General features: G+C 39.4%; 1 protein-coding gene across 1 annotated transcript; it reads right to left on the reverse strand.

Moving 5' to 3' along the window:
- Positions 1–5944: 5944 nt before the first annotated feature.
- On the reverse strand, positions 5945–21738 carry NMI (N-myc and STAT interactor). The gene is made up of 8 exons (XM_021703033.1): positions 21695–21738; positions 16361–16447; positions 15303–15398; positions 12438–12600; positions 9121–9227; positions 8850–9036; positions 7866–7972; positions 5945–7099 (listed from the first exon to the last, which is right to left on the reverse strand). The coding sequence occupies exons 2-8, from the start codon at positions 16439–16441 to the stop codon at positions 6896–6898; spliced, it is 945 nt and encodes a 314-aa protein (XP_021558708.1). The 5' UTR covers positions 16442–16447; positions 21695–21738; the 3' UTR covers positions 5945–6895.
- Between the last annotated feature and the right edge of the window lie 6042 nt (positions 21739–27780).

A 27780-nucleotide genomic window follows, 5' to 3' on the forward strand; every position in this document is an offset into this window, starting at 1 on the left:
CCAACTGAGCCACCCAGGCGCCCTACAGCCATCTTTTAAAACAGTTTAGCAGTTTCTCAAAAAGTTAAGCATAAATTTACCACATGACCAGGAAATTTCACTCCTAGATAACTACCCAAGAGAAATGAAAATATATGTCCAAACTAAGACTGCCAGTGTTCATAACAACATTATATATAATAGCCAAGAAGCAGAAATAACCCAAATGACCATCAATTGCTCGAAGTATAAACAAAATGCAGTATATACACACAATGTAATACTACTCAGTAATAAAAAGGAATGAAATACTAATACATGATACAAAGATGAAGCTCAAAAACATCGAGCAAAGCGAAAAAACCAGACACAAAAGGTCATATGTTGTATACTTCTGTTTAACCAGAAAAGACAAACATATGAAAAGAGAAAGCAGAAAAGAGGTGCCTTGGGCTGGAGGTGGGAACAAAGATTAACTGTAAATGGACATGAGCACCATGATCCAAGCTGGGACCCTCTCCAGGGAATAACGAGAGATCTAGGATTAGAGTCAGGAAGGCAGGTCTACCCATGTGTGCCATGGAACCTGACTTGTATGCCCCAACTATTCCAGCTTGTACATGCTGACAGGGCGCAGGACAACGCTACCCCCAAAATATGGCCATTTGGCATACTGTATATTTCAAACTGGGGGAATAAGAGAAAGGACATGTGCAAGAAGGACTTTCTGACATTCCCCTGAAGCAGGTTATAAAACCGTCCTGTGTTTTATGTAACCCTCATTCCTCCCTGTATCCAGAAGAAAGGAATAGCCTTATCTCCAAAGACAAAAGGACACAAAAAGGAATCTGAATGAAAAGGTCTTGCTGTTTCCCTTTGTTTATTACACTTAGCTAACACTCTTTGTCCTATCATCTCCAACTTTTTATGACTTTATACTTTTCATCAACTTTAGCATAGAAACCCTCAGGTTTAAGTATTTCTTTGGGTCTTCATCTCCTTATGCAGGCTCCCATATCACATAAAATTTATAGTAAATAAATTTCTGTGCTTTTCTCCTGTTAATTTGGTTGTATCAGTTTAATATTCAGGCCCAGCCAGGGACCCTAGGAGGGTTAAGGAAAACTTTTGTCTTCCCCTAATGTGCCAAACAATCCTTGAGGAAGCATGACTCCAAATGTGGTCAAAATAATTCTAGCAGCTTATTACTGAAACTGCATCCAAAAAAATATTTTAATCTCTTACAGCCCCAGTTATGAGGCCTCCCATCTCACTGTACTTTGCTCTGAATCATAGCTTAAGTAAAATCAAATTGACATTTTCCTGGGTGTTTTTAATTGGTGATACCAAAAAAAAAAACAAAAATAAAACCCATTACTGGATATTTCACCTGTATCCTGTTAATTATTTAATTTCATAAGATGTGGCATATATTGTGAAGATTTCTAAAAATAGCATAAGAAGAAAATCATTTTTAAAGGAATAGTACTCAATGCTGAAAGGGAACGATGAAATAGTCCTTATTGTACTTATAATAAAAGTACTGAGGGGTGCCTGGGTGGCTCAGTCGTTAAGCCTCTGCCTTCGGCTCAGGTCATGATCCTAGGGTCCTGGGATCCAGCCCCACATCGGGCTCCCTGCTCGGCGGGAAGCCTGCTTCTCCCTCTCCCGCTCCCCCTGCTTGTGTTCCCTCTCTCGCTCTCTCTCTCTGTCAAGTGAATAAATAAAATCTTTAAAAAAAAAAAAGTACACACTGATGCCTACCTTTCTGGAAAGCAACTGTAGCCATACGTATCAAGATCCTTAAAAAGAATTTGTATCCTTCACCCTATCAACCTAGTGATTATCACCTTGAAATAAGATTACACTTGCAGAAAAAGATTTGTATTCCAGGATATAAAATGGTTTATATACATCATAGCACTTATAAATGTGAAAAATTGGAAACAATCTTAATGTCCTACAATAGAGAAATAATTACCCTAGAAATAGTTTATATTCACAAAATGAAATGTGATACATGATTGGGAGAAAAAATTGGAAAGGAGGACTTAAAAATGTTACCACTATCTGGGTGTGGATTTTTTTTAAAGATTTTATTTATTTATTTGACAGAGAGAGCACAAGTAGGCAGAGTGGTAGATAGAGGGAGAGGGAGAAGCAGGCTCCCCGCTGAGCAGAGAGCCCAATTTGGGACTCGATCCCAGGACTCTGGGATCATGATCTGAGCTGAAGGCAGACGCTTGACTGACTGAGCCACCCAGGTGCCCCTGGGTGTGGATTTTTGATGACTATTATCTTCATTATAGTTTGTGTATCTTTCGAGAATGAGCATCTTTTTTTTCAATACCAACCAGATATCATTAATGCTATTCATTGTACAGTTTTGGCTTCCTGCCTTCCAAGCATGTGGTAGGATTGAACATCCAAGCTCCTTTATTGTTGGGTGGGGCCACATACTTAGTTCTGGTTGAGTTGTGAATGAAAAGGACATTTCTGGACCAAGAATTTAATTGCTATTTCAAGACCCTTCAAAGCTCTTTTCCTTTGGCATGATATCCAGCAATAAAGTTGATGGCTGCTGGGGCACTTGGGTGGTGCAGTCAGTTAAGCCTCTGACTCTAGATTTCCACTCAGGTGGATCTCATGGTCTTGAGATGGAGTCCTGCATCAGGCTCTTGCTGAGCAGGGAGGCTACTTGGGATTCTCTCTCCCTCTGCCCCTCCCACTCGTGCGGTCTCTCTCTGAAATAAATAAATCTTTAAAAAAAAAAAAAAGTGGGACGCCTGGGTGGCTCAGTCATTAAGCGTCTGCCTTTGGCTCAGGTCATGATCCCAAAGTCCTGGGATTGAGCTCCGTGTCGGGCTCCCTGCTCTGCGGGAAGCCTGCTTCTCCCTCTCCCACTCCCCCTGCTTGTGTTCCCTCTCTCGCTGTGTCTCTCTCTGTCAAATAAATAAATAAAATCTTAAAAAAAAAAAAAGTTTGTGGTTGCTGTTAGTCTGGGTCCCTCTAAGTGTCTACCCTGAGCATTCTTTCTTTTTGTTGACCCATCATGGACATGTAGCATGACCAAGGAGTAAAATTTTGTTGTTTTGGTCTCCGAAATTTAGAGATAATTTGCCATACCGGCATCATATAATCTATCTTGATTGATACAGAACTGGTATTCTGGAGCATTGCTATAGTCAAAAGAAAAAAAAAAAAAAAGACAATCCCCAACACAATCTAAAGTACATGGCTTTGGTTTAGGGGCAGGTGATTAGAAAATAATTATCAGAGATTAGAAGGATGGTGATCCATATTATGTAGCGGAAAAACATTTGGTAAAACTGTCACATGTGATAGCTTGGAAGGCAGATAATGTACCTAATTAGCTTGTAGTTTTTTTTAAAAAGGGTGTGAAAAACAAAATTAGTAGCATATGTCTGTTACTATTGAGTGCATTTGACAAAGTAATATAAAAAAGGAATGAGCTTAGAAAAGAATCGGCCAGTTGGAAAGCCAAAATGAAAGGGAATAGAGAAATACAGAAATATGGGAATTTATAGGATGGAAGAAACAATACTCCTCATTCTCAAATGACAAAACCTTTGAGTAACAAAGGCTGATTAGAACTCTGCTTTATTGCAAGGATCAAATCAATAATCAAATCAAGCTTTGGATCTCTGAACAGATTAAGGTCCCTCAGAACAACAACAACAACAAAACAATAATTCAAAACAGAATTCAATAAACCCTTTCAGTTAGACAAACTGGCTCAGAGAAAAGAAACTAAAAGTGGTCTGATAGACTAAAGTACCTACAATTAAGTAAAGAGAGGGAGAGAAGAATAGGACCAAGAAAGCAGAGAATTATAGCAACTCTAAAAAGTGAGTCTAGAAAAAACTGTCAATCTGGCTATTAGCACATGTAAACTGACCAAAATAAAATAGATTAGAAGCCTATTAAGTTTTTGAAGTGTAACAGCTAACTAGCTACCAGCCAGAGTAAAGAGACTGTGATGGCTCAAAACTTTAAAAATTTTGGTACCAAACATTGATCATAGATAGTGTGCTGAATGAATAAGGTTTTCAGCCTCCAAAAAGATATATTCTAGATATGGAAAAGGAGAATAATGGAAAAAGAAGAATGCCCAGGAGCTACACAGACAATGAGCAAGAGAAGAATTTCCAGAGTGGAATCATGGCTTACCCAAAATTCCACACTCAAGGTGTATGAAGCATATATCTACTCAGCGAGATTTCAGAATGGCTTTGGCCCAGAATACACGTCCCCCATTCATCCCCTTTTCCAAATTCAAGTTTATTGCTGTTCTCTTGTTCCAGTTCCACTACTATCTACCATGGGGTGGGGGTCTCTGGATAAAGGGGAGTAACATTCAGACTTGTTATAGAAACTACCACGTACCACCTAGAGTTCACGCACTTTGAGTTTGATACCACGACTTAATGGAACTTTTGGTTTTTCCACACTAGGGTATGGGTGAGTGTGTGTTTTGCGTATGAAGAAGAGTGATCCAAATATTGATGATCAGTAAGACAGGAAAGACTACATTCATTAATATTCTGGCTCAACTGTATCTGGTTCTCCTCATTTTTACAAGACCGAATTTTCCAGTCCCTTTTTGTTTAAATGAGGTCAGATGACTATTTCTGGCCAATGAGATGTGAGACAAAAGACATCGTCACTTCTAAATTACAGCATTTAATTCCTGGTGCAAAACTCTGCAGACTTCATTTTCCCGCACCTCCATGTTTCTGGAAGTGTGTCTCAAGATGGGGCCTTAAGTGATTAGGACAAAAAGACTCCCCTCCCAACCTGTGTTGGACATTCAACATGAATGAGAATTAAACTTTTGTTTTGTTAGGCCCCTGAGATTCAGGAGGTTGTCATTACAGTTTCAGCCTAGGCTATCTTGACTGATAAGTCCACAAAGGGCAAGAGGGACTTGTGATTCTACATATTCATCTTTCCTGACTTACAGGCTGACAGTGTCTAGGCTTTCGAACTTAATATGCAGTAGTCAACACAGTATCTTCTGGTAAATTTTCAAAGGCAACTTTGCTCCTACAAAATCTCTAAAACTCTAGAAATAAGCAGGGTAGCCAGTGCTTGATTTCTGAGACCTCGCCAGATCACACACGGGCGGAATGGTGAAAGGAGCCTGAGGGAAAAGTCTCATTTCCTACAATAAGTAGTATTTATTAAAAAAACCATTGTGTATATTTAGAATTGAATGAGATTATCTATTTTACGGCCTGAAGAAGGCCCCCAGAGGAAACAAAAGTGACTATTTCAAACCTTGTCCCAAATGTTAGGAAAAAATTCTTCCTGATTGGCAGTCTGCCACCGACTAAAAATGACGCCTTCCATGTCAGTGAAGCTGTACCAATCAAAATTAAATAGGTTCTTTAAATTTTTCTTAATCTTTTGAGGGGCTTGAAATAATCTTGCCATTCCCAAAGAACAACTGACATATGATTTTTTTCCCTAAAACAGTGAAAATGAAGAGTTATTATACATTGCCCAGTTTTTAGGCACCATCTCTCGTTCTAAAGAGAAATGTGAATGCAACAAGTACTTCTAACGGTAGCATAACAACTTTAAAATCTAAAAATAAATAATCAGAAGTGAACCAAGTTGTTTTTTGGGTTTTTTTTTTAACTTTCCCTTTATTTTAGATGGCAGGCAGCACTGGGTAGGTTTAGGTTTAGAATCTTTTCTAAAGCATTTCATTTCTGCTAGCATTTTAATATGAATTTACCTCTGCTGTTGACTCTTTATGGAACACACCGTATAGGATAAACGCTGTTCCAACGTTTGTTTTTTTTTTAAAGATTTTATTTATTTATTTGACAGAGGGAGAGAGACAGCGAGAGAGGGAACACAAGCAGGGGGAGTGGGAATGGGAGAGGGAGAAGCAGGCCTCCCACAGAGCAGGGAGCCCGATGTGGGGCTCCATCCCAGGACCCTGGGATCATGACCTGAGCTGAAGGCAGACGCTAACGACTGAGCCTCCCAGGCGCCCCTGTTCCAACGTTCTTTACCAAAGAGAATTTTACCTCCTCTGAACAGGAACCTCACCTCTCACTGTTTAGTTTCTACAACTTAAAACCAGTGGGATGCTAATGGACTGGGCGTCTCTCAAACTAAAACGTAAGCCCCTACAGGGTAGCTCCTCCGCTTTCAGCCTCAGGGGTTCCTCAGCATCTAGCCTGACGAGTGATGAGCCACTAGCTTTGCATTTACTTCTCCCTTTATTCCAAGGATGTCATTCTGTTAAACATTCTTTCCATCTTAAGTGTAAAAGAAAGAAAATTATGGTCTTTACAAGTTCTATTTGGAGAAGATGTTTTGGAAAGAATCGGGACACTTGGCACTCTGGGTGAAGAAAATTTTAAGTAAAAAGACCACACTCAGCTCTGAAAAATACCTATGGGGCTGTGGAGGAAAATGCTATAATGGGAAAGTGGGAAATGATTGCTCTTGAAGTCCCTTGAAAGTCAAAGTCTACAGAAATCACAAACAGCTGAATGTAACATTTCTTTTGGGAAATGTGAGGAGTCAAGTCTGCATATTGGTGGACTTGGGGCCAAAAGAGAATTGGCCCACATGCTCATAACCAAAGGAGCCAACACAGCAGGGGGACAATTGCATCACTTATGGTTGATTTCAATGGACATGGCACCAAGCCACATAATTTATGAACAAATAAAACTGTTTTTAATGCAGTGCACTTACTGCATTTATAAGCATGCAGCAGAGTTTGAAACAAAGAACAATTCAAAAACAAGGAAATATATTTTGTATATAAGAATAAATGGCCACTAAAGAATTAAAGTCTTCATTCTTTAAAGGAAAAAGGATATTCATTTTTGTCAAACTGACAGTGATTTGGGCTCAGAGGCTCTAATATTCAGACCATTCCATTCCTCTCTTCTTCAAAGTACGTCATGTAAGGTTGACCTAGAGAACATTTGACCACTTCCACCTCTCCACCTCCGTTCGCCTTCCGTTGAAAGTGAATGTTAACTAAATCCTGTAAAAGTTCTTCATCCATCATCTGAAGATCTTCCATTCCAGTCAGAAGCACCGTCCTCTCCGATATTCCCGAAAATACCTAAAAGGGAAAATTAAAAAGATAAATAGAAAATTTTCTAAGAGCTTTGAATTGCAAAACTTTAGACTTATAAAGCTCTGCTTCATATCTTGGACCTTATCTTAGAAGACACCAGGAGCCTCAGCAAGATGTTTCACACAAGAGAATATCCGAGTCAGATCTGAATTTCAGAAAGATAACTCTGGTGGCATTATGATGAATAGCGGAAAGACGGGCATCTCTATGGACAGAAAGACCAGTGAGAGAGGTAGCCAGAGGGGCCAGTGACAAGACTGAGTGACCAGATGAATGTGGGAGGTGAAGCAAAATGAAGAATTCAGCATGAGTTGTAGCTTTCAGGATGGTGAACTACGTAGATGGGGGTGCCACTTAATACCTAAGTAGGAATAGAAAAAAAGGAATAGGTCTGGGGTAAAGATAATGAGTTCAGAGAAAATGAGCGGGAAGAATTCTTTTTAATGCCCAAGGATAGTAGACACATAAGAGAAATGTAGCTATGTCTCCACAAATAAAAATATTATACCATTACCTGAGTAATTTCAGGTTTTACAAAGTATGTAAGAAATTAAATAAGGTACAGTTTTGCATTAAAGTATTTTTTTTAAAAGACAAACTTATTTTGCACCAAGCAGATATGAAGAAACTATTTTTTGAGATTGCTCACTAATAAGATTCAACAGGAACAGACTCACAACTTTTTCTTTATTTTTTGTGGGGTGGGGTTGAGCTGTAAGTTCCCAAAATGAAGGAAAAGAGATGACTTTACCTGAAAATTTTTCAAGTGTGTTTCTGTGTATGGAGAAACAGTAACTCTATAGCAGTTTTGATTTATATAAAGCGGATAGTCTTTCTTTTTCAAAATCTTGTCAGCAACTAGAAGTAAATTTTTTTTAAATTATTTTCTTTTTTATAACATAGACATTTTCAACCAAAGTTAAAACTTTCTTCAAACAGAACATCACAGTAAACAGTGAACTGAGTGTTTTTAAAAATTCTACACTCCACTTCACAGTACATAATTTTGAAAAATACAAGACCCAACAATAATGGGGTTTAATAGATTTTTCTGTCTTGAACTATCCACTGTAATCAGTGCAGAGAGCTGTGATGTCCTCAGACAGATCTATCTTGAGCTACAGAAAATGCAAAATAACCATCTGCAAAAAGTAACCCGCCCCCCATCATCCTAACAAAACTGCGAGTTTCCCAGTTGCTCAAGAAGTATAACTGGAAATTATGATTAGAATACTATACCTATAGGGACACCTGGGTGGCTTAATCAGTTCAGTGTCTGCCTTCAGCTCAGGTCATGATCCCAGGGTCCTGGGATCGAGCCCCGCATCGGGCTCCCTGCTCCTTGCGAAGCCTGCTTCTCACTCTCCCACTCCCCCTGCTTGTGTTCCCTCTCTCACTGTGTTTCTCTTTGTCAAATAAATAAAAGCTTTAATAGATAAATAAATAAATAAGTAAGTAAGTAAGTCTTTAAAAGAAAAAGGGTGCCTGAGTGGCTCAGTTGTTCAGTGTCTGCCTTCGGCCCAGGTCATGATCCCAGGGTCCTGGGATCGAGCCCCGAGTCAAGACTCCCTGCTCATGGGAAGCCTGCTTCTCCCTCTCCTCCTCCCCCCTGTTTGTGCGCTCTCTTGCTCTCTCTCTCTCTGTCAAATAAGTAAATAAAAATCTAAAAGAAAAGAAATGGCAGAACATAATTTAAATGGTAAAGTGTTTTTTAACTGCCTAAATGGGCAAATACCTCCAGTTTCCACAAATGTGATCACGGCACTCCGGGACTGCTTATCATACTGCACGCATCGCACTTCCCCGCCTCCGTTTATGGACTTAGAAAAGCTCAGTTCTAGCTTGTCCCTCATCTGATCTTCAGGCAATCCATCAGGAATGTCAGTAACATTGATCTTCACTGTAGAGTATTCTTCATGAACCTGGGAAATCATTTCATATTCAACAATAGGGGTGAGACAAGTGACACCTCACAGAATTCTAAAAAGCTATAATCAGCATGTTACCTGGAATCTGACTCCTGAATTTAATGGAACTGGCTTGGCCAAAACCTCCACATCTACATCCTTTATCTTCACATAATGCTTCCCCATCCTGATGATGTTTTGGGCAACTGAAAAATAATTTGGGAGTATTAATTGCCAATATTTTAATAAATGTTTTCACTTTGGGTTTAAGAACAAATTATCCTAAATATTTTAAATTTTCTTTAATGAAGGATCTAATTTTTAAAAATTTCCTAGGACTTCCGAGTGTTATTGGTCTTGCCACCAAAGTGGCAAATAAATATATTAATGTCAAAAATGTCAAAATGGTCTTATAAAATACAAAAATGTCAAAATCAGCAAAAATTACGAAGTAGCCAAAAGGTACAAACTTCCAGTTATAAGGTAAATAAGTACCAGGATTGTAACGTACAACATCCTGTGTGATATACAGGAAAATTGTTAAGAGGAGTAGGATCCTAAGCGTTCTCATTACAGCAAAAAAAAAGTTTTTTCCTTTTCATTTTTTTTCCTTTTGGTTGACTCTGGGGGAGTCCTGTTTATTGTACCCATATGAGAAGATGGATTTTGGCTCTACTTGCCGTGGTCCCTGTTTCACAATATACGTAATCAAACCGTCATGCCATATACCTTAAACTTAGTGACACGCGTCAATTATTTCTCAGTAAAACTGGAAAAAAAACTATAGTGTAGAAAGTCTCATCAAGTTCTAGATTCATCCCTTAAGAGAGAAGCCTGGTGATCCTTCAGAAATTCATATATTACTTCAGCACAGCCACACACCCTTTAGAATTCCCCTGTTAACAGAATGATGAGAGAATTCCCTTAGTATATTAGTTGAAGTACAGCCAGAAACTTCTCCCATGTTGAGTAAGTAGGAAAAAGTTGTATGGGTCAGTGGCATTCTGACAATCTTATTTATCATTTGTCACTTCTCTTTAATGTTATAAACACCAAAGAAATACTCATTTTCGTCTTTCCTAAGAATGACATATTAAATACCACATAGGTTTGAATATCAAAGTGTGAGTCTTTATTTTTTTGCTGTATTTAATGAGGAATTCTACTTTTGCTAAAATGCTCTTGAGATCACTTTATTAAAAAGATGATAGCCTATGCCAATCACAAAACTACCAAATCTAATTTATTTGTGCAAATGGGAGAGGCTCAGTAATGTAATTATGCCAAAAATCATTAAAACTCCAGATAGCAATTATATTTCAGTTTAAAATGCATGTGGGTGGTGCATTTATTTTTAATTGTGTGACATGAGAGTTTATAACACTTCAGTTGTTAATACAGAGCCGCTTACTCTAATTTGTCATAAAGATAAGAGATGCCCACTCTGGTCTTATAAATCTCACATGTGGGGGCGCCTGGGTGGCTCAGTCGTTAAGCGTCTGCCTTCGGCTCAGGTCATGATCCCGGGGTCCAGGGATCGAGCCCCATGTTGTCAGGCTCTCTGCTCAGCAGGAAGCCTGCTTCTCCCTCTCCCACTCCCCCTGCTTGTGTTCCCTCTCTCGCTTGCTGTGTCTCTCTCTGTCAAATAAATAAATAAAATCTTTAAAAAAAATTAAAAAATAAATAAATCTCACATGTGTTTATGACAACCAGACAGCACACACATCACAGCTGAAGGAAGAGAGAAACAGGCTAAAAGGCAGGGCGTTGTCATGTGGGAATTCACACTCATTGTACCATGATATGACTCGATAACTTGAATATCAACTTTTTTTTAAATTAATGACAGCAAGCAACAATAACAGAAAATGTCAATTAAGTAATACTCTGCCCTTTCCCTCCCACACCCCCCCACCCAAACCTCCAACATCTGGTGATCTGATGCAGCTGAGAGGACCACTTGCATTTCAACTTTTGTGACTCTATCAAAAGCCAACTTCTGTTTAATTGTGTATAAGCCCAAAGTTGTCCCAGGAGAGCAAGACCTCAGAGCCATGCCCAGAATGGAAGCAGCGATGCAGCTGTTTCTGAAGACAACCCTGGTCCCAGCATTCCCGGGTAATTGCTGAGCAGAAGCCTCCCAAATCCTCGCTTCTGTCTTTTGGTTGTATCCCCATTACCATTGCCAACTGCCAACACACACAGGGCTCCTGGCCTCCTCCTCTACCCTCAGCTCAAGGGTAGATCCAGGGTGGACCCATGGTGAACCAACAGTATGTGCATATGCTGACCTGCTAGAATGCCTTTCTTTCTAATATTTATTTTCAGGCTATAGTGATAGACCAGGTGTAAGGAGATACAAGTTATAATCCTAGATTCTCAGAATCTGAGCACCAGAAGGGCTTAAGACCATCTGGTCCCACCCCAAAACTAGACATATATAAGACTGAAGGCCTGGAAGAGTGGTCTGCTCCAAGTACTGTTGGTCCAGTACAAGGCACATGGGTGCTCAGGGGTTTGGCTCTCAGTTTTGCAATTTTTAACTGTATGGACCTTGAGCAAGTTCTTTATCTTCTTTAAGTTTCAGTTTCCTTATCTGGAAAATTCCTAATGGGTAGCAATAATGACAGCTAACGTTTTTTAAGTGTTGATTATGTGTCAGACACCATGCTAAGTATTGTACCAGCATTTCTCATTTAACACTCAACCCAAACGCAAGAGGTAGGGACTACCACAAAGCCTGTCATAAAAATCTGAGATTTAGAAAGAACCCAACCCAAATCCACACCTAGAAATGGGCTAAGCTGGCACTGAAGGCCAGATTGTCCTAACGTGCCCCCAGCTCTGAACAGGGTCCTATACCATGTTAGACTTAGCAAACATCAGGTCCCATTCCCAAATCTCTGACTCTTGGGCTCTTTCCATTCACTGGTCATGTACCCTTAGGTAAATCACTTAAACACCCGAGAATCTGTTTTCTTAGTAATAAGACATAAACCACAATTCTCCTATCATATTGCTTTCAGAGTCATGTGAGTATAAAATGAGATGTCTGAGAGAACTGTCTGAGAACTGTGTAGAGCTCTACTAGCTTAAGACATTATTACTAGTATCATTTGGAGGTAGCAGGTGGAGTAGAAAGAAGAAAGACGCTGGTATTAGCTATCATAACACCTGGGCTTGAGTCCCAGAGTCGTCATGTTCTGAACAAGTGATCTTATTCAAGGCACTTAATGTCTCAGTTTTCTCATCATAAAATGGGGATAATCCTATCTGACCCAGGGTGTCACTATGAGATGAGATGAGATGACAGATATAAAAATTGTAAAGCAATAGCCAAATATCTAAGAAAGTTCTTTGAAAGTCTCAGTGCTTTCCAAAAGTAACATGGTCAAATTTTTGAACATTATTCATACCTTCTTCTTTTTCAAAGGTGATAAGAGCTTGTCCTTTCTGTAGCTCATAAGGAACTTGCGAGCTCACTTGAAATGAACAGGAGATATTTAAAAACTGGCTGTCATTCTCAGGATTCTCTAAAGATGTGAATTTCACCTTTGTTTCAGGAATATTCTCTTTAATCTAATTTAAACAGAAATGTTTGATTAAAATCAAGACAAGAAATAACTTAAGCCCTTCTTGTGATAATGTGATTTGATCATCCAATAATTTATTCTCCACTGATTTCAGAATCCCTCTGAACACCGAGTATGGTCTTATTTAATATCTTTAGTAATTACTTCTTCCTAGGTAAGTACTCAGTAATGTAATCAGATGCTGATCCTTTAATATTATTTCCCAGATAAACTGTAAATATATAATCTCTCACTTTTTCTTTTTTTTTTTTTTAAGATTATTTATTTATTTGACAGAGAGAGACACAGGGAGAGAAGGAACACAAGCAGGGGGAGTGGGAGAGGGAGAAGCAGGCTTCCTGCGGAGCAGGGAGCCCGATGCGGGGCTCGATCCCAGGACCCTGGGATCATGACCTGAGTCGAAGGCAGACGCTTAACGACTGAGCCACCCAGGTGCCCCCTCTCTCACTTTTTCTTTTTTTTTCTTTTTTTTTTTAAAGATTTTATTTATTTATTTGAGAGAATGAGATACAGCATGAGAGGGGGGAGGGTCAGAGGGAGAAGCAGACTCCCTGCTGAGCAGGGAGCCCGATGTGGGACTCGATCCCGGGACTCCAGGATCATGACCTGAGCCGAAGGCAGTCGCTTAACCAACTGAGCCACCCAGGCGCCCCTCTCTCACTTTTTCTAATCAATGTTTAAACTAGCCAATATTGTATGGTGTTCGATTCTAAAGCCTACATCACTCCTACAGATACGTACCTTTTAAACAACTGTACCAAAAATAGGCTATCTTACAAGGGAATCATTAGACAGTACATTCACTCTCACTACAAAGCAGTATAAATTAGTTGAGTATATACCATGTTTATTCTGATAGCAAATCCAGATAATTTTATCCAAAAAGAAAAACTCCTGAATCATATCATTTAACATTTATCAAATTTAAATTCCCCCTTCCCAACACCTGCCCATCAACTTTTTAACCATTATCAAACTTAGGTTTATAAAAATGTAAGGGACACTATCAACAAAATTCATAATCTGAAGGATAAAGTTACTGGCTATACTTATCTGTTTAAAATCATTGGGATTAACAGGCATATACAACTGTACATAAATGCACAGATGAAAATGTTGTTTGCATTTCTATTTCCCATAATTATTTTACATGCTGAAAGAAAATGTTTGTGTTATCACAAAGGGGTTAGAAATATTCAATGAGTTATCTGACCTAATCTCACATTTGTTCTATATCTTCACACATAACCTCCACAGAATTTCTGATTACCATAAGTCCAATTTCAAAACAATTGGCAGTGTCTGAGAAAAGGCAGAGTGTTTCCCAATAATGTGGAAATACCCAACATAATGCTGAAAAGTCGAGAGCTTTTAGATGAGAGTGCCTAATTCTGGTCTTGGGCACACTGGGACAGGAGCAACTCACCTATGCTCTCTAGACCACAGTTTCAGTCCTCTGTAAATTGGATCAGCTGAGCTGGCTGGGTTCCCAAGGACCTTTGAGTTGTAGGACTAAGTGATTCCTCTCCAGTCTGAGAAGTAACCAGAACCGTAACAGAGTGTTCGCTAAGTCCCATCAACATGGGGAACTCCACTTCCTGATATTCAACATCCTACCCCCCATTTCAGAAACAAAAAGTGACAATGTTTTAAGCACTTAAATTGTTTAAAGACAGAGTTTTTTTTTTAACAATATGAGTTGTTATGAAGAAGAAAGGGGTGAAAGTTATATCTAACTCAAATACAGGAAAATTTAGGAGAGAACTTAAATGGTGTAGATATATATCCAATTGTTTTAAACTGTGAAATTCATTTAAATTACTTGGATGAGAAGAGAAATAAAGGAACTTAGTGAGAAGACCAAGAATTTGATCCAAAAGTGACTGATAACGACCATCATTTTTTTTTTTGTTTTTACATTAACATACACACATAAAAAATAAAAATATAGGGGCGCCTGGGTGGCTCAGTCGTTAAGCGTCTGCCTTCGGCTCAGGTCACGATCCCAGGGTCCTGGGATCAGGATCCTGGGATTGAGCCCCGCATCGGGCTCCCTGCTCTGCGGAAGCCTGCTTTTCCCTCTCCCACTCCCCTTGTTTGTGTTCCTTCTCTCGCTTTGTCTCTGTCAAATAAATAAATAAAATATTTAAAATAAATAAATAAATAAATAAACATAAATTTAAAAACTGTATTATCAGAAATGTACAGCCAGATGAAATTCTACTAAGTGATCACACATATGTGACCAGAATCCTGATCAATAAACAGAACATGACCAACATCCCAGATGCCTCCTTGAGCTCCCTTCCAGTTTCTATCTGCCTCCAAGGGTAACGAGGATGCTAACTTCTAACACCCTACTTTTGTGCTTTATTTAAATGCAAGCATATGGTGTGCCCTCTTTTATTTTTTTTGGCTCAACATTGTATCTATGAAATTCATCCATGTGGCTGCATATAGTTGTAGTCTGTTCATTCTCATTGCTGTGTAGTATTCCATTGTGTGAATACACCCCAAATTAATAATTCATTCTACTACGGAGGGACAGTTGAGTTGTTGGGGCTATTACAAACAGTGGTGCCATCCATGACCACAATGTTTTAAAAGTGAATTTTGTATAACCATATTGATTTTTCTGAAAAATGGTGTCAGTTAAAAATGTGATATATAAAATAATTAAGGAAGTACCTGGGAGTTTATGGTGGCCTCTTGTAACTCAGCTTCAAGCCTTTGGATCTCCTCCTTTAACTGAATATTTTCCTTTGCAATTTCATCAATTAATCTCTAAAAAAAAATCAAACAACACCAAAAAATTCCCCCAGCCTCTGACCTCATTTTTCTAAACAAATTGAAGAAGCTAAATTTCTATCACCCTGATAAAGGCAAAGAAAGATATCATCACCTGTTGATTGTCCTACCTCTGATACGTTTTATTATCTCCTTTATACAAGCAGGGAAACTACCTTTCACACTAAAGCAGAGTCACAGAAATTTTTGTAGTAGAGCAAGGACTGAGAGCCAGACCTCAATCTTATCAACTCCTTTCCTGGTTATTTGTGACAACAATATGATTTTTACGTTGCACTGTAGGGGAGCCTGGGTGGCAGTCGCTGGAGCATCTGACTCTTGGTTTCAGCTCAGGTCATGGTCTCAAGGTCATGAGATTGAGCTCTGTGTCAGACTCTGCGCTCAGTGTGGAGTCACCTTGGGACTCTCTCTCTTTCTCTCTCTCCCTCTGCCCCTACCACCCCCACCCAGCTCATGCTTGTGTGTGCTCTCTCTCTCTCTAAAATAAATAAATATATCTTTAAAAAATAAATAAATAAATTGCACGTAATTGTGGAATATGTTACTTGGGGGCAATCAAAAAATGTTTTTGCTGTGATTCCCACAGTACAGCTGCCTTGACATGCCAGGCATATGGCCCTGGGTAAGTGGCTTAAGCTACCTGAGCCTCCATTCCCTCTTGGGTCTGATCAGATAATTGCTAACTAAGTTTTTAATTTCTAGGTGTAAATCAAAGAAAGGACGGAGGGAAGGAAAAAACAGCTAATGTTGAAGCCTTGTAAAAGAAAGAACAGAAATATGATTCTTTTTGTAAGGCTTGAATAATGGAAGAAAAAATTTTTGAAAACCTTAAAATCTTCCCAAATTCAAAGTAATGTTGGGCAAAAACATATAAAACATGCCTCACTGTAAAACTAATAGATATAAATTAATTTTTAATAGGACCCAGTAATTTTTACCTCTCTTTGTTCATCTTTCATAAATCCTTCATCTGACCAAGGCTCCTTAAGAACTTTTTTGTTATCTTCATCAGCTGCCATGATTACCTAATTATTACAAAAAAATAAGTATTTTTAAAAATAGTACATATACACAAATTCAAGAAAAAAGAAAAAACTTTTACCCTTTTACAGAAAAAGAAACATCTCTTCTTTGCTGTATCTTTTTTCCTATCATCAAAGTCTTTATTATCATGTGGCTTATATTTGAACAGAGTCTGTATTTCAAATAACTTTCACACCTACAAATATATAAAAGGGTTCTAAAGATTGTTTGCTTTTCAACACAGTAATAGAAAATGATAGGTATTAACATTCCTTTGAGGTTCACATCTTAATCATATTATGGTGCCCCATTTTAAAAGATTACTATTTTGGACTTTTCAAAGGTTTTGATTTAAACATCCAATTCTCCCTATTTATTTCCCAAATGTAAATGGAGTAAAAAGTCCTCCCCAAACTCCTCTACACATAGAGTAGTTCTTTTTAAATTTTTTTAAGTAGGCTCCACACCCAGCATGGAGCCCAATGCGGGGCTCAAACCCACGAACCTGAGCTCAAGACCCAGGCCGAAATCAAGTCAGATGCTTAACCAACTGAGCCACCCAGGAGTCCCTACATGTACCCAGTTCTTATCTGGAGTTTTCACAAATCCTCCCTAGTCCATACACCTGAATAGGAAAAAAATTACACCTTTACTTCTAATAATCTCTGATTGAAACTTAGCATTCTCTTCAAATATAAATATAGGCAACAAGCCACATAGCATTTGCAAAAGTTCCCAATATGGCACAAATATTTTCATAAAATGTTTTAACTATTGCAGATATCCTGAAATTTTTTTTGTGTAAAACCTTCCTTCAAAATTATGGTAGTTACTGGGGTGCCTGGGTGGCTCAGTTGTTAAGCGTCTGCCTTTAGCTCAGGTCATGATCCCAGGGTCCTGGGATTGAGCCCCATGTTGTCAGGCTCTCTGCTCAGCAGGAAGCCTGCTTCTCCCTCTCCCATTCACCCTGCTTGTGTTCCCTCTCTCGCAGTGTCTCTCTCTGTCAAATAAATAAATAAAATCTTTAAAAAAAATTATGGTCGTTATTAAACTCACTACTAGGTCTTATACTGTAACATATTGATATATATTACTGTATCAAAAATTTGCTTTTTTAATATTTTGATAATCATATTTTAATATAATTGGTTTCCTTTGTAATTCTACATATTTTATTTTATACATTTAAAAACTTTTCTTTTAAAGGCCCATGAGCTTTATCAGACTGGGAAGGAATCCATGGCACAAAAACAGTAAAGGACATTTGCCTGCGTATGAATTTACTGAGATGGAGAGGTCCCAGATCAAAAATGAGACAAGGAATATCATAACTGTTTTTATTGCTTTAGAAGCACATTAATAACCAGTTTGTGATATAATCCTCTAAAATTTCAAGTAGCTAAATTCTCACTAATCCTGTAGAAGAAATAGGAAAAAAATTTATTTCTCCTTAAAAAAAATAGAAGACTGGCAAAAAATTAGTGTGAACACAAGCAGTGTCCACAAATAGAGGGGATCATATAGCATCTAGATCTTGGTTTCTAATCTATCGTCCAATAAAAGGAACCAGGATTCCCTGGAGCAATGGCTGATTCTATCCATGGGCCAGGAAATATACAAGATAAGCCTGGAGAGCTTCCAGTGGCCAAAGGTACATGAAGGGGATTTTCAAGTAAGTAAATATGCAGAGGATAAAAGAAACCAGGTTGTTCATTGCCAAGTAAGTTAATTATAAATATAGAAAGACAGAAAACTAGAATGAATGCTGTGGGTTGGAACTGGAACTATCAGTATAATCTCATGATTTCCAATAGAATGAGAGAAAGATACAGAGATATAAATATAGATGTGTGTGTGTGCTCACATATATACATACCTATATCTATCTGTATATATATTCCCTAGCTCTGTCTTCTCAGAGGGCCTAGAAGCAATGAGCACACCTAGCGCCCAGAATTTGGTTTCTAATACCGTTTTCCCTTACAAGGAACCAAGGCTTTTCAGAGAAATGGTTGATTCCAGGACTGGGACAAGAAAAATACAAAATAAGCACCTTATAGTGCCAGAAAGCAAGAAAATGCTCAGTAAATGATGAGAGCATGTTAAACAAAACAAAACAAAACAAAACACAGAATCCAGCCTGAGGAGGTTCTCACTAGCCAAGTCTAAGAATAAATTAAGCATAAAAAAAATGATGGTAATGATTAAATCCACTGAGGAAAATAAAAAACTATGAGTCCATACTGACATACATACATACATACACAAATTGAAATTTTGGTGAGAAAAGGACCATGTAGTTAGTTTCAAAATACTTCCCCACAAAATACTTACTAATTTCAAAGGGGGAAAAGTAGCTTTACATTGAAGAAGGCAGGCAGACGCCACCATAATAAAATAATCAAAGTAAATAATGAGATAAGTCAAAATCATCTGCCATCTGATAGAGTGCACTTAGAACACAGCACGACTTCTATGATATTCTTGCCAAAGATACATAATCTGAATCTCAGCATGAGGAAACATTAGACAAACTGGCCTGTACTCTTCAAAAGTGTTAAGTTCACGAAAGCCAAGGAAAGGCTGAGAAACTCTTCCAGACAGGAGACTAAAGGGACATCACAATTAAATGCAATGCATGACTCTGAATTGGGTCATTTTGCTATATAGGATATCATTGGCACAACTGTCAAAATGTGAATTGGATCCAAGGATTAGATGGCAGTAATGTATCAATATAATTTCCTGATTTTCATTACTGAATTTTAGTTATGTAGAGAATACCTTTTTTCTAGGAAATATATATTCAAGAATTCCAGGGTAATGGGTTTTGAAGTTAGAATCTTATTCTCAAATAATTCAGGAAAAACAGAAGCTGTTTTTATTGTACTTGCAACTTTTCTGTAAGTTTGAGATGGTTTCAAAATACATCAGTAGCTCCCTATTGCACCACCTGCACAGTCCTTACAACGACACCCAATAGTCATCCAAGGTCTTACACAATCTAACCAAAACTTACTTTCTAGTCTTATTTAGACAACTTCTAGACTAAGTACCCTAACCACACTAAACACTCAAAGGGTCCCTCTTCTCCCTCCTGTCCCTTAATATGTCACATCCTTCCTCTCCTCCCAACCTTAATGAAATTCTACAGTTATTCAACGTCTACCCCAAGTTTCCCCCAAGTTTTTAAAGCTTTTTCTGATTCCCCTACAGGACATTACTTCTCCCTCTTTTAGCTCTTTTGGAGAGCTTTAATTATTTGTGTACCCATGTCATCTTCCATGACTAGATGGTCATGACGTTGAGGCGAAGGACCATGCCCACTCCTTGCATCCATTCAGAGCATAATATAAGCACACACACTGAAAACACCCAATATTTACAGAATTGCATGGTATCTTGACTAGTATTTGTTCTGTTCAGGACATCCCATGCATATGAAGTTTTGTTATTACATTTCCAGAAAGCAGAAATGGCAACATTTTTTTATTGCTTTAAAAAAAAAAAATCAATATTCTTGGGCGCCTGGGTGGCTCAGATAGTTAAGCATCTGCCTTCGGCTCAGGTCATGATCCCAGGGTCCTGGGATCGAGTCCCACATCGGGCTCCCTGCTCCTTGGGAGCCTGCTTCTCCCTCTGCCTCTCTCTCTCTGTCTCTCATGAATAAATAAATAAACTCTTTAAAAAAAAATCAATAGTCTTAAAAGCTTGTAATGAAGACTCTCAATTTATTTATCTCATATAAATGGTCTACTACATAATACTCCCAGAACTTTTTTTTGGTATATTTAGGGTCTGGATACTTTCCTTCTTCGCATGAGTGGGATGTACAGTAATAGGCTACCTTTTATGCCATTATATGGTAGGCAAAATAATGACCCTCTCAAACATACCCACTCTTAATCCCCAGAATCTATGAATATGTCAGATTACAATTAAGGTTGTAGATTGAATTAAGATTGAATTAAAGCTGACTTTAATATGAAAATCATCCTGAATTATCCATAAGGCCAATACAATCATAAGGGCCGTTAAAAGTAAAAGAGGAAAGCAGAAGAGCAGAGTCAGAGGGAGGTGTGACAACAGAATAAAGGTCAGAGAGATGCAGTGTTGCTGCCTTTTTAGATGGAGAAAGGGCAGCACTAAGCAGAGGAAGGTGGGCAACACACAGAAGCTGGGGAAAAAACAAACAAACAAACAGAGAATAGATTCACCCCAGTAGCCTCCAGAAAGGAAGGCAACCCTGTAGACAAGTTGATTTTAGGCCAGTGGGATCCAGGTTGGACTTCTAACCTACAGACTGTTAAGATAATAAATTTGTGGTTTGTTGTTGTTGTTGTCGTTCTTGTTTTTAAGATTTTATTTATTTATCAGAGACAGAGCACAAGCAGGGGGAGCGGCAGGCAGAGGGAGAAGCAGGCTCCCTGCTGAGCAAGGACCCGAGTATGCGACTTGCTCCCAGGACCCCAGCATCACAACCCCAGCCAAAGGCAGATGCCCAACCGACTGAGCCACCCAGCCTTCCCTAACTTTGTGGTTTTAAACCACTAAGTCGGTGGTCATTGTTATTACCACCACCCACCTGTCACCTATTTTCCTATTATACTCATATCCCTTCGTGCCAGGTCTGACGGAATGAAATCTTTCCATGTGCATGCCTGGCCCAAAAAGAAAACGAGGGGCTGAAAGAAAGGAGGGGGTGATTAATACAATGGTGATACACATATATAGTGAAAAAAAAAAAAAAGTATCCATGTTCTACAGACAGAAAAACATCGTGTTCTCCTTTAGATGTCTCTTTTGAGAAAATCCCTGCATATTCCGAAAAGTGAAGCACAGCTGCCAAACCCTGGACCTGCCAAGGAGAGTAAATCTCCTTAAGGAATCAAGTTTCCCTAAGAACTATCCTGGGAGACAATACGGAAACAGTGGGGAAACACAAACCATTTTACATTTCAATTTCCGAAATTAAGCAAACCGCTCTAAGAAGACAAGGTCAGAGGCGGCGGCTGGGGGCTGGGGGGAGGAGGGCCGGAGGGATGGGGTGGGGGGACGACTGACGCAGCCCGCCTCTCCCCCGCCTCCACCCCCACCCCGGCGGCAGCGTCCCATAGCGACCCGCTAGCTGCCCGCGGGGCGCTGCCCGCCTTGCAGCGGGCGGCCCCGCGGAGCGCGCCTCGCTCCCCACCCGGGCTTCTCTAGGAGCAGGGATGGCAGCCAGGGACCCCGGCAGGGCGTCCACTCACCCGCCTCGCCGGTGGAAGGCAGCGCGGCGAGCCCAGCGCGCCCGCCCTTCCGGGAAGGCGGGTTGGGCGGCGCGCCGAGCGAGCGCCCGCCGGAGTGGCCAGGAGCCCCGTGGGCTGGGCGGGCCGCCGGGTCACCGAGGCCGGCGCGGCCTGATTCCCGAGGGCCCGTCACTCCGATTAACGTCTGGGTTCCTAAAACAAAAAAAGAAGAAAGAGGGAAAAAAGGAAGGGAAGGAAAAGAAAGCTCTGCTCAAATGGGGATTTTCTTTAAAACTAACCACTGTTTGGAATACCAAATATGGTGTTTCCAATGAATAATTACTAACGAGTTACAAGTATTTTCAGTTTCGATTTTTAAAACACGGTTCTTTGATGTAGAAGATAAACTGTTGCAACATAAGGAATAACATGGAGGACATTAAGAGAAGGAAGGGAAAAATGGGGGGGGGGAATTGGAGGGAGAGATGAACCATGAGAGACTACGGACTCTGAGAAACAAACAGGGTTTTAGAGAGGAGGGGGGAGGGGGGATGGGTTGGCCCGGTGATGGGTATTAAGGAGGGCACGTACTGCGCCTGGGTGGCTCAGTCGGTTAAGCGACTGCCCTCGGCTCAGGTCATGATCCCAGGGTCCTGGGATCGAGTCCCGCATCGGGCTCCCTGCTCTGCGGGAAGCCTGCTTCTCCCTCTCCCACTTCCCCTGCTTGTGTTCCCTCTCTCGCTGTGTCTCTCTCTGTCAAATAAATAAATAAAATCTTTCAAAAAAAAAAGGAGGGCATGTACTGCATGGAGCACTGGGTGTTATACGAAAACAATGGATCGTGGATCACTACATCAAAAACTAATGATGTATTGTATGGTGACTAACATAATAAAATTAAAAAAAATAAAAAATAAAGTGCCAATTTCTTCTTGAAAAAAAAAAAAGAAGATAAACTGTTGGGTAACAAAGCCAGGAGGGGTTTGGGCGAAATAGGTGAAGGGGATTAAACAGGTACAAACTTCCAGTTATAAATTAGTAACAGAGATAAAATGTACAGCATAGGGAATATAGTAAATATTGTAATAACTCTGTATGGTGACAGATGGTAACTAGGCTTATCATGGGGGTCATTTCCCGGGATAAAAATATCAAATCACTATGACTACACCTGAAACTAATAGGATATAGTAAGTCAACTGTACTTAAATTAAAAAATAAAAGTGGTTTTTTGTTTTGAGAGAGTCTGTCCAAAAAGTATTCCTGAAGTTTGCATAAGCACTAATTTCAGGACATGTTTTTTTAAAAACCACTCTTTTTATGTGTATATTACTGGACATATTGTTGAAAAAATGGATAGAAACCAAATAAGGGGGCGCCTGGGTGGCTCAGTCGCTAAGCGTTTGCCTTCCACTCAGGTCAGGATCCCAGGGTCCTGGGATCAGGATCCTGGGATGGAGCCCTGCATCGGGCCCTGCTCTGCGGGAGGCCTGCTTCTCCCTCTCCCACTCCCCCTGCTTGTGTTCCCTCTCTCGCTGTGTCTCTGTCAAATAAATAAATAAAAATCTTAAAAAAAGAAACCAGATAAGGTCAAAGTGGAAGTCTCTCTTCAAGATAGTAACTCTCACTGTAATTTATTGGTCATTATAACCCCAATCTACAAATATTTACAGCCAGTACAAGGTCGGTTTTTGTCTTTTGCAACATCTTCTAGGCTATGAAGTTGGGAAAGCTGTGGTGTTCACTTGGTTTCTATGACCCATGTCCCTTGAAAGTTTTCTTATAATCTTGTGAAGTTGTAAATAAATACTTCACTACGTGTCATCTTTTCCTCTGAAAATAAAAACATCTGGCTTATTTCAAGAACCGCAGTGTTTCTTAATCCTACACGAAGAACCACCTCACAGCTGCACTTGCTCATAAATACAGGTCAGGGAGGAGATGTACCAAAATGATTTCCAGGCATACATTCTAGGATATAGTGCTATGAGTTATATATAATAATCGATACAGATACACTGGTCTAAAATAACAGGTTAACAAAAGTCAAATTCATTTATATCAAGAATACTGATGGGAGGGGTGCCCGTGTGGCTCAGTCGTTAAGCATCTGCCTTCAGGTCAGGTCATGATCCCAGGGTCCTGGAATTGAGCCCCGCATCAAGCTCCCTGCTCAGTGGGGAGCCTGCTTCTCCCTCACCCTCTGTGCTCTCTCACTCTCTCTTTCTTTCTCTCTCTCAAATAAATAAATAAAATCTTAAAAAAAAAAAAGAATACTGATGGGAATAAAGTTGCTTTTCTAAGTGAAAAAAATAAAGTAGTGCATGACAAGGACTTTTGTTCTCAGCAGCCCAGTTAGAAAGTACAGTAACTCCATCTGTTGCAGCTTGAGAATTACTTCTGTTCCACCTTAGAATTTTAGAAAGCATGAACTCTAGAGGTTATCTAGTTCAACCTTACTTCTTCTTTATCTTATTTTTTTCATAAGATGATGATAAGTAGTAGGACCATAACCAGAAGAGGACTGATCTAATATTGACTCAGATCCTGTTAAAGAGCAAAAGATACAGGTAGTAGGGAAGCCTTTTTTGGCCACCTACATGCTAAAGCTGGGTCATGTGTAACAGTCTTCAGATCCAGTACTCTGCAAAGTGATGAGGGTTCTAACAATGAGCAGTCAGCTGTTGGACATATTATTATTAACAATCGTAATTGTTCATCTACAGAGGACTCCTGGACATTTTATAACCTTTTTGTATTGTGTCAACAATATGAAATATAGGAATTACCTGCATGTGCAGATGAGGACACTAAGGCTTAAAGAGGTGATGAAAGTCAAGCAATTAATATATGATGACATTGATACCATATTTCACTCTCAACCAGGAAATCAAGTATCTCCATGCTGTGTTCTATGGTGCCCAGAGAAGAAAGAATTCCATGGCCAAATATGATTGGAAAATGTTGCATACTGGATTCACTTTTGGAGATTCATAATGCGCATCAGCACATTAAGAATTCTGAAAGGTACTGCAGGGAAAAAATTAAAGCACACATTAAAAAGTGTAATTTTATTCAACCTCGAATTTATTCGAGGTCAATAATTTGACCACTAAATTCTTTTTCTCACAAAGCAGCTATTAATACCTCAAAGAGTTTCTAATAGGGCAATTTGAGTGATGCTCCACTGATGACGGGGTTCAGGACATGCTACTTCAAAATATGGCATATTGAATATTTTAAACTGAAGGAGTTTGAGAAAACAGTAGAAGCAAGATCATTCTGACCTTTTCCCCTACCACCACCCTTCTCCTCTGAAACAGGTCATGAAACTCTACCAGGAGAGTTGCCTTCCCTATACCTAGAGAAAGGGAGCATTCTTATCTCTGAAGACAAAGGGACACTGAGAAGAATCCTAAGAAGCAGGACTTGCTAAGTTTCCCTCAGTTCACTAAGATTGCCTCATACTCTCTGATCTTAACATATTTCTACATGACTGTTCAGTCTTCATTAAAACTAGCATACAAATACCCAGGCCTAACTGTTTCCTTGGGTCTTCATTTCCTTATGGAGGTTCCCATGTCATGTAAAACTTGTATTAAACACAGATTTGTATGCTTTTTCTCCTGCTAATCTCTTTGTCAGTTTAATTTTCAGACCCAGCTAGGGACCCTAAGGACATACAGGAAAACTTTTTCCTTCCCTACACTAAATTATACCATCTCCTAATATAAAAACTATTGAATGTCTATAACACACTCAATGAATATTATGTCACACATGAGATGCCTTAGACATCTCATGTAAATCTGCACTGCCATGATATGTTTATTACGTTACGTATTTATCTCCCCCACCAGATGGCAAGGAACTCCTCCCAGACCTTTCTATAAATTCACACAAACACAAGCACATGCGCGTGCACACACACACACACACACACACCACTTATGTAGTACAGTGTGTGCTATGAAGAGGTGACAGACAGGAACTAGCAAAACACAAAGGAGCGAATGGTCCCCTCTATCTCAGGAGGTCAGTTTCCTCTATAGAAGAGATAGAGAGTGAGTTGACTCTTAAAGTTATAGGAAGCCAACTGAAACCAAGGGTGAGGTGAAAACCCCAGGGGCATGAAACAATTTAGGGAGGCACCAAGACTTTTGTGGCTTTGCAAATGAGGAAACTACCTGAAATCCATTATATTATGTCCTTCCTTTTAGAAAAGGTCTTGTACCTCAAGCTTATATTGCTGTTGCCAAGATTCTGATGACCTGGTTTGCAGTTCCTGCTTGGGGAAGTTAGAATACTTACAATGCTCCCAGCATTGTGCCAGATCCTGAGGGATTCAAGAGGTTTGCAACTGAAATATATAAAAGTAAAGGAATGTTGCTAAGGAGGAGGATCTTTTTTTTTTTTTTAAGATTTTATTTATTTATTTGAAAGAGAGAGAATGAGAGAGAGAGAGCACATGAGAGGGGGGAGGGTCAGAGGGAGAAGCAGACTCCCCGCCGAGCAGGGAGCCCGACGCGGGACTCGATCCCGGGACTCCAGGATCATGACCTGAGCCGAAGGCAGTCGCTTAACCAACTGAGCCACCCAGGCGCCCCAGGAGGAGGATCTTAAATGTTCTCACCACCAAAAAAGAAATGGTCATTATGAGATGTGATGAAGGTGTTAAGGAAAACATTGTGGTAGTAATCATTTTGCAATATATAAATATATCAACAAGATGTACACCTAAAATTTACACAGTGTTATATGCCAACTTTATCTCACTAAAGCTGGAAAAAATAAAATAGTAAGCAGCTGATTTTTTTAAAAAGTAAAGCAAAATATGTATCCCATCCCTTACTCTCTATCAAGCAAGCAACACTACGCAGCCAGAGCATGATTTGATATCAGATGGGGATTTCAGTACCAATTTCAAGTTACTGAAGTTCCCTGCCCTTGGTTTCCTCAGCTGTAAAATGGAGCTGTTGTGAATGAGATACATGGTATACGTCAAGGGCTAAGCACAGTGCCTTACCCACGGTAAGCTCAGTAAATAGTGGCTGTTACCATTTTATACACTGGAGAGATTTTCTTTTCCATTTTTTTCTTACACATTTCTTCTCCTTTGTCTTCCCACGTACAGAACTACTTTTAAGGCAAAGATTTTTTTTTTTTTTTGCACCACCTACAGTTACTAGTCCAATAACTATACCTAGTACATGCTATACAGCTACTTATTTCTAACTAGTGGCAGGATGCAAGAGGAGAAGTCAAATACTCTGGACCCAATGTTATAACCCCTTTGTCTGAGTTTTCATATTAGTTTGTATGAGTAAGTTCGTATAAGTGAATAAAATATTGTGAGACAGATCAAACATTTAAAAAAAAAAGTTAAGGGGAGCCTGGGTGGCTCAGTCGATTAAACGTCTGTCTGCCTTCAGCTCAGGTCATGATCCCAGAGTCCTGGGATCAAGCCCCAAATTGGGCTCCCTGCTCAGCAGGGAGCCTGCTTCTCTCTCTCTCTCTGGCTCCCCCTGCTTGTGCTCTCTCTCTCTCTGTCTGTGTCAAATAAATAAATAAAATCTTAAAAAAATAAATAAATAAAAGTTAATCCAAGGAAAATAATAATAAGGATAAAGAATAAAGGACATTATCTTCTTGAATCTTCCCTGGGCCACTCATTTATCATGTAAACACAATTGATCAGTTAGAAAATTCTGTTTTGTTAAAGTATAAAGATTTTAAGATTTTATTTATTTATTTGACATATTGTCTTTGACAATGCTGGAAAGAGGAACAATTAAGTTAGAATCTTTGCTCATGAACTAGAGGCTCAGAAATAAACATCAATTCTTTCCAATGCTGGAACGGGGAACAATTAAGTTAGAATCCTTGCTCATGAACTAGAGGCTCAAAAATAAACATCAATTCTTTTTTTTTTTTTTTTTTTAAAGATTTTATCTTATTTATTTATTTTTTTTATTTATTCATGAGAGACAGAGAGAGAGAGAGAGAGAGAAGCAGGCTCCCAAGGAGCAGGGAGCCTGATGTGGGACTCGATCCCAGGACCCTGGGATCATGACCTGAGCCGAAGGCAGACGCTTAACCATCTGAGC

The sequence above is a fragment of the Neomonachus schauinslandi genome, chromosome 3 (assembly GCF_002201575.2).
Source record: "Neomonachus schauinslandi chromosome 3, ASM220157v2, whole genome shotgun sequence".
Taxonomy (NCBI): Eukaryota; Metazoa; Chordata; class Mammalia; order Carnivora; family Phocidae; genus Neomonachus; species Neomonachus schauinslandi.